Consider the following 12,500-nt stretch of genomic DNA (forward strand, 5'->3'; position numbering starts at 1 on the left):
CCAATCCTTGACAATATTGACTTAACCACAGTGACGGACTGGGATTAAAAAACGGCCCTGGTATTTTCACCCACCAGCGGCCCACGCGGGGGCGCACGCACGCGCGTGCACGTGCACGCTACACAGATATAACTTCACACGCACGGAAATAAAACGCACTTTTGTAGCCCCATTGGTGATGAACTCTAACTATAATATGCATAAAGACTGCACCAAAACCATGGATATATCAATGCACAACTCCAAAAAAAAAAAAAAAAAAGCCTAGAATAGATCTTCAGAGCACCCACTCCATAATACAAATGTGTTTTAATTAACGTCATGCAGTTAACAAGGACCTCTTTCTCTGTCGCCATCAGCATAAAGGCCTCCAAATTATCCTGTGACAATCGTGTCCTTAGGCGATTCTTGATTAATTTAAGAGTGGAAAAACTCTGTTCGCATGCCACTTGAGTAGGCTACATGACAGTGTTAGTAGGAATTTATATGCCAACCATATATTGTTGTAGGCACAGGTGAAGAGGTTTAACTGCTGGAGAAGGAAATTGCAACAGATTCCACAATGCAGGTAGCACATTCCAGGATTATTTCTGTAGTAGCCTATCTTCCTCTATCTCCGCGGCATCATCAAATCATGTGTACTCGTTTAGAGGAGACTTTCATTGTCAGCCAACAGTAATCTCCTTCTCTCCTTCTGTCGCTGAATTCCTCAATTCATAGTTTAACCTCAGCAGACTCTCTTCCAACAACCCCCTAACACGCAGACGCGGTCTGATTCGGTTTGGAAATTCCCAGAAGTCATTGCTTCATATAACTTTTGTAAACCAATAATAAAATAAAAAATACAGGCAGATTTGTTGTATTTCAATTTCAAACAATGCACTTTAAACATCTGATTGAATAAGGCTACAAAAGAATGTAGACCGATGTAAATATTGAGGGCAACCGTAACTGTGTAGTAGAGACTCATATCTGGTATAAATACTGATCAGTTTCCAAGAACGTGGTATGGCTAGGGATCTAGAGATAAATGTCTGACTTGAAGCCGTTTAACACTATTAATGCTTGATAGTGGGCCGAGATAATGTGGGGCCGCGCGAACCCGACAAGCATGCCGCTCCGTGATTGGCCGGCCCAAACGGCCCACGAGAGGCTGCGGCCCCTCTGGCATCTGCCTGAATGCCAGACCGTCCAGTCCGTCACTGCTTAACAATTACCTGGGATTTCTTTCCATTGGTCGACCTTTTAATCAATCAATCATTTCAATCAATCGACGACAGCTAAATATCACCCAGGTGTCCAAGCTCTTCTTCTGCTGTCCTCACAGAAACGGGGCCGATTGGTTGCACATTCGCAGCGTTCTCAACCCAGCCTTGCTCAAGCCTGTGCATGTGTCACGGTACACCAACACCCTCAACATGGTCGTGACAGACTTCATCGACAGGGCCACCTGGCTGAGGGAGAAGACGGGCCAGGGCATCGTGGTACATAACCTGGCCGAAGAGCTCTACAAGTTTGCTTTTGAAGGTCAGCTCTCTCAGTCAGCTCCCTCCACACACACACACACACACACACACACTGGCGACAGAGACTTCACTGCCATTTTAAAAAAGTGACACCTTTCTGTCCACCCATATCTTCATCCTATATCATATTGTTGTTCTTCCTTATGGATTCATCTGCTTTTACGATTAGTTTTATAGTATCACAATTTTGATATTCAGGTTTGTCTCATTGAGTTTGAGCACCTCTTTCCCCAGACAGCTGATAGCAACAAACTTACTGACATATACATATACACACATCTACCTAAACATGCTGACAGTAGGACATATAAATAGGTTTTTAAAAGCTCTGCTGGTAAAACAATTGGACTCAGTAGAAACTACAAACAATCCTTTGTTTTTTCTCCATCGCAGGGATATGCTCTGTGCTGTTTGAGACCCGGATGGGCTGTCTGAACGAAGTGTATCCAGAGGAAACTCAAAAGTTTATCATCTCTGTGGGGGAGATGTTTCGGGTGTCTATGATTATCCTCCTATTCCCCAAGTTCCTTTGGCCCTACAATCCGATCTGGAAGCAATTTGTTGCAACCTGGGACAACATCTTTAAAGTCGGCAAGTCTCTTTTCATTGTCACTTCGACACATTGCTAACTTTTGGTGACTGACACTCTCTGACACTGACCTGTGATGAAGTCCATATCAACTATTGAAAGATGACTTGGTTGTGCATCACAGTAAATGGTTTATATGAAAACAATGGCAACCCCCAATTTACTCCCAGAATCTCACCCTGCCTGAATTAGGATTGGCTGTTCTAAGAGTGGATAGGGAATTGGATTGAGGCTTATGATTGTGTTTGACTCCCAGTTGAAAGAATCTGGGTTCGATCCCCAATCTCTGCTATCTAAAGCATCCCTGAGTAAAATGCCTACCGTTGCATCTGAAGAAAATGGATGAAAGTGAATCATTTGCTTTTCTGCCACATTCTACCACATCAGACAACATAACATATTATTAGAACATCTTATTGTATGCTTAACCATGACCCTTTTAATTCAGATTGAATGCCCTCCCATACAGCGGAGAGACTGGTGCAGCAGAAGATTGAGGTCATCCAGGAGAAGGTGCGTCTGGGTGAGCCCGTGGAGGGAGAGTACCTCACCCATCTGCTGCTCAGCGATCAGATGGGCCTGGAGGAGATCCTGGCCAGCATCACTGAGCTCCTGGTGGCTGGAGTGGACACGGTGAGGTACACCAAGGAGTTATCCACAATAAGGATTTGGCAGTTGTTCAGAGTTAGTGGTTTTGGTCACCAGGTCCGGACTCAGGTCCGATAACATACAGGCCAACAGCTTGCATTCTCAAATCATAACTAGTAATGTTTTCGGGCTGTTGGCATCGTCAACATTTTAATACTAGATCTTCGGTCACTGATTAAATGTTTATACCTAACGGCAATATTATGTGCCGTCATTGGCCTACAGTTATGTTACATTAATCTGTGGGATGATCCAGACGTGTTTGGCACGGTGAGGAGTGACTATATGGCAAGAATACAGGGCCAAGTGGAATATGCTCAAGGACAGAGAGAACAATACGGTGTGTGTGTGTGTGTGTGTGTGTGTGTGTGTGTGTAAATGGTCCTCATTTATATAGCGCTTTTATCCAAAGCGCTCTACAGTGTTGACTGACATTCACCCATTCACACACCGACGGCGGAATCAACCACGCAGGGCGACAGCCAGCTCGTCAGGGGCAATTAGGGTGAGGCGTCTCGCTCAGGGACACCTCCACACTCAGCTAGGAGGAACCTTGCGGTTACCAGCCAACCCGCTCCACCTTCTGAGCTAATGCCGTGTGTGTGTGTGTGTGTGTGTGTGTGTGTGTGTGTTGTTTACTTAACAAGATTAACCCTGTGAATCTTGTAGATGGTGCTAATACTTTTTTTAACTTTTTTTTTAATACTAATTTTAAGCGCTGTTGGCTATAGACGCCTTCTCTGCCAACAGGATCCGTTGTGCAATTAGATAAGGTGCATCTCTGCTGTTAAAATGCTTAGTACAATTAACACAACCTTACCTACTCTTTTATTTCTCAATTATTTGAAACTTTAGATTTGACTGATGATGTTGATATCAAAGCTAAATATGGGTGGTGATATTTGGTGCAATTTAGAGGGGGGGGGGGGGGGGGGGGGGTGATCCCCTTTGTCTCCCCTCTATTAGAATTACAGGAGCTTTTTACAGCAGAATAGATACTGTACATAAGACACCAAAATTGCCCCCCTGGTGGTTAGAGATAGCGGCTCGTCACTTCTGCTGATGGACGGACTGCTGTTGACTCTGTGCAGACGTCCAACACCGTGGCGTGGGCGCTGTACCTGCTGGCCGCGCACCCAGAGGCCCAGGAGAGACTGCACCAGGAGGTGGTCGGCGTGTGCCCCAGAGGCAAAGTCCCCACCAGTGAAGACTTCTCACGAATGCCCTACCTCAAGGCCGTCATAAGAGAGACCTTACGGTTTGAGACGCTCCCTTCTCATTCTGGGAGATCCGACGGGGTTACTTGAAATGTAAAAATGAGCTAACGGGCTTCCTCTGAGGTTCTTACAACTGGAATAGGTCCAATGGCGCCACCTTTTGGCTAACTCGTACTTCATAATCAAAGTGATGTTTCTGTAATGTTTTTGTGTTATGACGTCACCCTTCCCTCCATGCAGCCATGATTGAAATGGCAACGCAGTAGAAACGTCCATTTATCGGATGATTTGGAAGTGATTGGAGAAGGATTAGGGTTTGATGAGGTTTGACTGACAGCCAAACATTTCGGGTGTCGATGCTCAGAGAGGCCTTTCCAGATACACACCCATTATGTGCGTATACACTGTAAGCCGCATTGCATGGAAGTGTCTCCTAAATTACAAAAATAATCAAATAGTTATGACTGTTCTCAGTATAGGACTATTTCTTTATCAAGTAGCGGTTTGAAGTTGAAACTAGTTTGATGAACACAATGGGCCTTTGTGGAACCCTGGGAACCCGTTCTAACTAAACTATGTTCACATTAGTGCGTTTACATGACACTCGAGAAAGTCGAATTATTGGCTTAGTCAAACTATTAAACTATGATTGGATTAATAAGATGCATGTATAAACCTTAGTCGAGCTAAAAACTAATTGAATTGGGTTATTCATAGTCGAATTAAGACCTAGATAATGCGATTCATGGTCGAGTTAAGCGTGTGTACGGAGTCAAATTGGAAAAGAGACGATAGTCGTGTTGTTGTTGTCGCCGTCGGAAAATGAGAAATGGCGATTTATTTAAAAAGGTGGCGCAGAAGATGGAGGAAGCCGGTGAATGTAGTTACCCCCTATAAGAATTGTGTCCCGGCCGCGGGAGCGCGCATGGCATGCATTCATTAAAGGTGGAAGCACACGGACACTACGCTTCCATTTCACCCAAGGCTGAATTAAAAGTACATGTTTTTCTAAATGTGGGTTATCAACGAGGTTGTAAAGTAGTAACTTCGGGCACAGCTGTCAAAATAAATGTTTTTTTCTCCCGACGTGTTTACGATCTTTAGCCTATTCATTCATTGCGCCGCGGCGGGGAATGCCGTATACGGACGGGCGGCGGAGGGGCTGCTCCGGTGGGAGAAAAATGTTTTCAGTAGACAGCTGTCAACTCACTTCGGATAGGCGATTTATTTAAAAAGCTGGAGCAGAAGATGGAGGAAGCCGTTGCCTAAATGTTGCTCATCAACGAGGTTGTAAAGTAGTAACTACGTTCTTTATTCATTCATTGCGCCGTGGCCGAACTGACGGGGTTATTCTCTGATATTATGAATCTTACAGACTGCGTCGGGTTCTCCGACTCTCTGGTACTTCCACAACAAGTAAAGACTCCTAGTCGGGTTTATCTCGCCCGAAGGAATTAGGAATTAGGCTTTGACTCTCTGAAGTCCAGATTGAAACGCGACATGGAGGACAAAGCGATGTTTCAGTAGACAGCTGTCAGTTCACTTGGGGTCCATATCATTTCTCCGACGCTCCATTGTTCCGACCTCGTATGCGGACTCCTCTGCCGGCAGAGCCAGCTCCTCCGGCTGGAGTCGGCATACGACCGAGAGGTCGGAACAAATGGAGCGTCGGAGAAATGATATGGACCCGAAGTGAACTGACAGCTGTCTACTGAAAACATCTTTCTCGAATGCAGGCGCCTGAGTTTGTTGTTGCTGGTGACGTAAAGAGGTCAGCCAGTGGCTCTATTACCACTAGTTGAAATGGGTACAGCGCCACCTATCGTACCGGGGAATGACATGCTTCAGCCAATGAATCGATTTACTCTCCGCCATAGTCAAGCCATGCCTATACTCGGACAATTGCAGTTGTCCAATTGCGGAGCATAGTCGAACTATGGCTTTAATCGGATTAAGCTGTGCATGTAAACGTACTGATTGATGCTAATACATGCTAAGGTTGTTTGCATTCCATCTTCTCATCCCCAGACTATATCCAGTGGTACCAGGGAACGCCCGCATCACCGCTGAAAAGGAGGTCATGATTGGAGATTACCTCTTCCCCAAAAAGGTAACACTGACCGTTTACAGTCCCGGGCAGATATTCACATTACAGGCTATATGATTTCGTATGTAACACATCTGATATGTTATAATTAAGAACACCACCAGGTGGTGCAAAAGTTGTAGGCAAGTCCACTACCTGAAATGTTCCTCAACTTTACAACCATTCAGATGCTTGAATTCAATGGGGGAAATTAATGGTTCAGTGTATAAATGCTGGAGATTTTTATTTCATAACTTTAACTTTTATCTCATTGGTTTTGCTAATCTATGGTTTTTGAACTGTTTATTGGCAAGTGCAGAAAATAATATACAATATTATATATAATATACAGTGGAAAGAATGGGAAAAGGTTTGGTTATCAATGATTAGAATGAGCAATATCTGTATTGCAATTCAAATATATTTTTGGTTTTCAATCATGAGAAATTGAAGAAGATGAAAAATTGATCATCTGCAGCTGACGAGTTTGCTCACATTCTGAGCTTTATATCAGTCATGCTAATAATTAGATAACCATGCTCTCCTTTTCTGCTGTCTTTCTTAAATAACACCCTAAGATAGAGCGGGATAAGGTGAATCATAGTTTTACTGTGGGAACCCACAGCGTAAGGCAACATGCTGGGGAGCGCCTGAATGTTTCTGCGATGGTGTTTCTGATCCTGGACCAACATAAGGTCACCAAAGGTCACAAATTCTGTGAAATCAGCTGGTCTTTATGATGTAAAGCCTCCTAACCTCCTAACCTGTAACCTCCTAAACTAGTCGTTCACAAAAGAACCACAAAAGGTCTATAACTCGACGCAGAAGCGTGACGTCAGGAGTGACGTGCTGTAACGTCCACCTCCCCGCCGTGTCCCCCTGGTGCCCAGACGCTGTTCCACCTGTGTCACTACGCCGTGTCCTACGATGAGAGCGTCTTCCCCGAGCCGCACGCCTTCCGTCCCTCCCGCTGGCTCCGCGGGGACAGCGCCCAGCCCAGGAGCCACCCCTTCGGCTCCGTCCCGTTCGGCTTCGGGATCCGGGGCTGCCTGGGCCGGAGGCTGGCCGAGCTGGAGATGTACCTGTTGGTGTCCAGGGTGAGACGCCTTCAGAGGCACACACGCACACACAAACACGCACAGACACACACACAGACACGCACAGACACACACACAAACACGCACAGACACACACACAAACACGCACAGACACACACACAAACACGCACAGACACACACACAAACACACACACAAACACGCACAGACACACACACAAACACGCACAGACACACACACAAACACGCACAGACACACACACAAACACGCACATGCACACACACAGACACGCACAGACACACACACATGCACACACACAGACATGCACACACACAGACACACACACATGCACACACACAGACACACACACATGCACACACACAGACACGCACAGACACACACACATGCACACACACAGACATGCACACACACAGACACACACACATGCACACACACAGACACACACACATGCACACACACAGACACGCACACATGCACACACACAGACCCACACACACGCACACACACAAAAACATCAACACAAGTTGATTAGTTGTTGCACTACTTCTGGTTGGAAAATACAAACAGAATTCACAAAAGCATTCAATTATAAAGGTGTTTAAATAATTTTTGGAAACAATATTTTCATGATACAAAATTAATATTGGCCTCAAGGTTTTGGCCGCTTAGTCGCTTCAGCTTTCATGACGGATCTAAGGAAAAATCACATGGGTGATGGGAAGCTGTAGCAACAATTTTGTCTTTGTTTTTATCAAATTTGATTGAACTGCTGATGATGTTGGAGCATGTTTTTGATCATATTTGTTACGATACGTCTGTTACCCAAGTGACTCTCTCCTTTGACTGTGTTAACTGTATTCCCCCCCTCTCTATTTATTTTCCCATTTCTTTATCTAAGTTGATGCAACATTTTGAGGTGAGGCCGGACCCTTCCGGATGCAAAGTGGAGGCGGTGACCAGGACCCTTCACTGCCCTGCTCAGCCAATGAACCTGCAGTTTATTGACAGGAAGGTGTAGCGGGCGGAGCTAAGAGGACCACAGACAAAAACCCAATGCACTAAACTGCTGAATGGTAAGGCAACACTGGCATCCTGTCACCCAGCGCTACATTTCCGTCCAAACAGCTGTTGGAAGTTAGTTCCCTCAAGGCCAGATGTTTTAATACATATAACGTGTGAATATGTTTTTACCTGCTGTGCTGGCTCCAGAGCTCACCGCTGACATAAGAGCTGAAACCCTCCCCTCCTTCTGCCACAGGCGTGGAACTCATCTGTTCATACGGCATCTTGGCTCTGGAACAGAACTAAACATGACTTAGCATCTGCTGTATAAATGTAATATATTGTAATATTTGTGATTTGTATGTGTTATTCCCTGGAGCTTGTTTTGGTTTCTGGAGAGAGTTTAAGTGCATACTTGCACTTTTATTATGTTATGAGGAGTCATCAATGTGTGCCGCCCTTATCATCACGAAATTGTGTTGCATCGAATCTATTGCAATCTCAAGTCATTTCAGTGTAGATTTACTTCAATTCCTTCAAGCCGATTTAGATGGTGGAGCCTATTTACCCTCCTGGCTATGTAATAATAATAATAATAATTCATTTATTTTGTATAGCGCTTTTCAATGACCCAAAGACGCTCACAGTGACGGAGAAATAAAAAACACGAAAAGGGGAAGACAGCACAACAGAGAACAGAAGCAAGGTGGAGTGTGAAATAGATAGTACTGGTACAGACAAAAAAGACAAAACAGGTACAGTAACGGAAGAGCGGAGGGGGGGGCTGATGGGTGAGGAGAGCAGAGAGGAGAGTGTGGAGGGGAGGGTCAAGGGGAGAGGGCAGGGATGAAGGTGGTGATGGGTAGGGGAGGCCATAGGCATGGGAAAAGAGGTAGGTTTTTAGACGGGATTTGAATGTGGGAAGCGAGGGAGCATCACGGACAGGTTGGGGGAGAGAGTTCCATAGTCGGGGGGCTGCCCTGGAGAAGGCTCTGTCACCGAAGGTTTTTAGTTTGGAGGGTGGTACGGTTAGAGTGAGAGTGGAGGAGGATCGGAGGGCTCGGGAGGGGCGATGCGGAATGAGGAGGTCAGACAGGTAGGGCGGGGCCAGGTGGTGGAGAGCTTTGAAAGTCAGCAGGAGTATTTTGAAACTGATGTGTTGTTTGATGGGGAGCCAGTGGAGAGTGATGGGTTCACAAGACTGGGTGTGAGTAAGGAGGCGAGCAGCAGAGTTTTGGACCATTTGGAGTCTATGGAGGGAATGAGAGGTGATGCCAGTGAGGGGGGAGTTGCAATAGTCAAGACGGGAGGAGATGAAGGCGTGGATAAGGGATTCAGCAGCAGGGGGGGGAGAGGCAGTGTCTGATTGTAGCCAATCACAGTACATTTACGTAGTCAAGGGGATTCAGACCACGCCCCTACAATCTTGAGTCTTTCTAAGACTGAGTTTATAAGATGACTTTTGGTTGTATATGAATTTACTTTGAAAATATATATATATTTATATTTGTATAGTGGATACAAAACATGATTATTTTATGTTTTTAGATCCTGTTTTCCGTCAATTTTAGACGATGGACAGTGTGAATGTAACAAAAGTTATCCGAAAGTTTATCCGACCTGTTATATAACCTTTTTATTGATTGAGTTCACCTTTGGTAATTTGTTATCAATATTTTGTGTGATTGTACGATGGTTTGTGTTCAAACTTCTCAATTTGCATTATATGTAGATTCCTTCCAGCACATTCCTTTTTATATTTTAATGTAATAATTTGACTTTACGTTTTCATAGATATATTATCTAAAAGTTAGCAATATAAGCATAGACAAATATAGTTTATATACAATGCTTTGTGCCTGTTTTCCTGCACTTGCACCATTAAGTGCCATCTTGTGGAGAAATGTCTTACGGCTGTAAACCTGATGTAGGCATTGTCCCAATAAAGATAATGAATCCTGATGCGGTAATATTTAATTCTAACAAAATGTGTACATTAGTAGAACCTCAACAACTTACATCAAATATGGATGGATGGTCTTAACATCTCCACATATTTAGCAATTACGACATATGGGCCTAGAAACTAACAATATGACGGAGATGTGATTTGACAAAAACAAATGTATTCATTGCTTTTTCTTCAATACCCAATGATGGCTATCAAAAGAGTTGGTGGCAACAAGAAGTAAAGAAACAAAAGCGCAAATTGAAACAGTTAACCCACAGATAGGCCTCAGCATATACTGTTCATTAGCAAGACACAGATAATCCCCTTGAAAGATGATGGGCAAAAATAAAATAAAAACGGACACATTACATTACGAATATAGTCAACTCTGGGTCAAAACCTAACGAACACAACACACCACACATTCAAGAGGGTCAAGATGACCCTTGAGCCCCCCTATCAGTCTGCGGAGAACACTGCCACAGCTGGATGGCGAGCACACATTTCACACAGAAAGACAACACACAACACAGACAAGAGAACCCTCGATAACCCACACAAAGTCTAACACACCTGGCTAGGAAAGACACTATAAGTTTCACATGCACCGGATCACGGGGTGCTCTTCTGAAGCAGAACCTCCACGGAGGCGAAGCTCCAGACGACCTCAGCGCTGTTAGGGGACGTAGAATATTCGATCTCTCACGCTTTATGAATCAGTATTACGTTTGCCACTTTACTCAATAAATCCGAGGCCCTCGTGCTGACAGACTTTATTACCTCTCCTTCTCATTTTATCTGGTCAAGTAACTAGACAGACTGTTTTTCCCAACAAAAAGAAGACATTGGTTCTTCAGAAGGCTTGCTGAGGGGCCAGCATTGAGGGGCCAGCATTGAGGGTCCAGCATTGAGGGGCCGGCATTGAGGGTCCAGCATTAAGGGGCCGGCATTGAGGGTCCAGCATTGAGGGGCCAGCATTGAGGGTCCAGCATTGAGGGGCCAGCATTGAGGGTCCAGCATTGAGGGGCCGGCATTGAGGGTCCAGCATTGAGGGGCCAGCATTGAGGGGCCGGCATTGAGGGTCCAGCATTGAGGGGCCGGCATTGAGGGGCCAGCATTGAGGGGCCAGCATTGAGGGCCACACCAGTCAGCAAACCTTGATGTGTTTTAGATGGGAGGTGAAATGCACGGCTGGAATTGTATATTATCATTGAAAAGAAGGAGGAGTGGACTGAACTGAACTGAAGCGTTTTGCTCCAATCATTTAAACACACACTAATAAAATACGGTTATGGTTGGGAAATATATTTAATAATAATGTGGAACATATCAGTAGGCTACATTATTAATCATTAAAATCACACATTTTCATAATAGGCTAATTATGGATTTATTTATATAGGCTATTTCTTCATTTAATTATTTATTTGATTGTGAGCTCATTGGTCCGCCATACGAGCAGTCTCTTCCCTCAACGGACGTGTGAGAATTGAACCTTTAAACGTCTGACATGTCAACAATTACAAAAAAAATCCTAGAGCTGGCCTGGCTGCCATGGCTATTTCACTGTTGAAGCCCGTTGTTCAAACAAAACCCCCATTGTGCATCCAAGTTGCTGCCGTCCATCGGGCATTTCTATGGCAATTCACACCGTCCTTGCAAACGCTGGACCCTAGTCGCAGAAACAGACACACGGCCGAGATGGGAGCAGTTTATGAGGCAGCCGAGGAGGTTTCGGTGGAATATTAACGAGAAGCGTTTACATAAGAACCAACATTGAGTCGAGCTACCTTCAGAGATCAGGGAGGGACGGACTTGGAAGTCAATCAAACAACTTGCAACTGTACAATTCCAAAACTTTTTTTTGGAAACGCCGTAGACATGGGGAAGGTAACGGAATCCTTTAACTTTCAAATGTTCATCAAAATGCATGTGACTTTTTTTCGCCCTGACCAAAGTGGACGGGTGATGTGTTTACTTCTGTGAGTTTTACGCGTAGAATAAGCAGATGCTTCCAATGAGTGCGGCGAAAGCTACGAGATGCACTACTACTAGATTCAGACAAAGTTCGCGCTTTGTTCACGAAGATGCAGAACACTTTAATGTAGTTAAGTGCAAAGACAGCGCAGTCCATCTATTAACGCCATCTATCTATTAACTGCAACTGTTTACTTGTGGATTCACCAGCAATTTTATGCAGGCAAATTCCAATTTACTATGGCCGTTATCTTTGCAAATTTGCAATTACATTGAATAGTAGGCCTACATGCTTAGAAGTTTACATCGAGTAACCTAATATCGTTTAACTACCCCGCTCCCTTTTCTTCCCCTCTCCCTTTTTCTCGTCTTTTAGAAATTGTGTGGAACGAATTACCCCCTCAGCATCGCGTTCATAGTGGTGAAC

General features: G+C 44.6%; 2 protein-coding genes across 3 annotated transcripts in view; both read left to right on the forward strand.

The window, feature by feature from the left end:
• Positions 1 to 1,283: 1,283 nt before the first annotated feature.
• cyp27a3 (cytochrome P450 family 27 subfamily A member 3) lies at positions 1,284 to 10,101 on the forward strand. Its single transcript, XM_084478745.1, has 7 exons — positions 1,284 to 1,527; positions 1,920 to 2,117; positions 2,585 to 2,748; positions 3,855 to 4,021; positions 6,009 to 6,090; positions 6,957 to 7,163; positions 8,042 to 10,101. The coding sequence occupies exons 1-7, from the start codon at positions 1,419 to 1,421 to the stop codon at positions 8,159 to 8,161; spliced, it is 1,047 nt and encodes a 348-aa protein (XP_084334871.1). The 5' UTR covers positions 1,284 to 1,418; the 3' UTR covers positions 8,162 to 10,101.
• The window catches only part of slc15a2 (solute carrier family 15 member 2), a 17,751-nt gene continuing 13,331 nt past the window's right edge, over positions 8,081 to 12,500 (forward strand). Inside the window, exons 1-2 of one of the 2 annotated variants that reach the window (XM_084478743.1) lie at positions 8,081 to 8,216; positions 12,450 to 12,500. The exon at positions 12,450 to 12,500 is cut by the window's right edge and continues 37 nt beyond it. In XM_084478743.1, coding sequence (XP_084334869.1) covers positions 8,214 to 8,216; positions 12,450 to 12,500 — 54 coding nt within the window. In that variant the 5' untranslated portion in view covers positions 8,081 to 8,213. Of the gene's footprint in view, positions 8,217 to 11,895; positions 11,987 to 12,449 lie in introns of those variants that run through there. The other variant, XM_084478742.1, reaches the window with a different exon arrangement.

The sequence above is a fragment of the Micromesistius poutassou genome (genome assembly GCF_964030765.1).
Source record: "Micromesistius poutassou genome assembly, chromosome: 14".
In the NCBI taxonomy this organism is placed as follows: Eukaryota; Metazoa; Chordata; class Actinopteri; order Gadiformes; family Gadidae; genus Micromesistius; species Micromesistius poutassou.

What these genes read in the sequence shown, in the direction of transcription:
- cyp27a3 (XM_084478745.1), top strand. Translation starts at nt 1,419, where the DNA reads ATGGTCGTGACAGACTTCATCGACAGGGCCACCTGGCTGAGGGAGAAG. An exon ending in GGACAACATCTTTAAAGTCG is followed by an intron (nt 2,118 to 2,584) that starts GCAAGTCTCTTT and finishes CCTCCCATACAG; the next exon opens with CGGAGAGACTGGTGCAGCAG. An exon ending in TGGTGGCTGGAGTGGACACG is followed by an intron (nt 2,749 to 3,854) that starts GTGAGGTACACC and finishes GACTCTGTGCAG; the next exon opens with ACGTCCAACACCGTGGCGTG.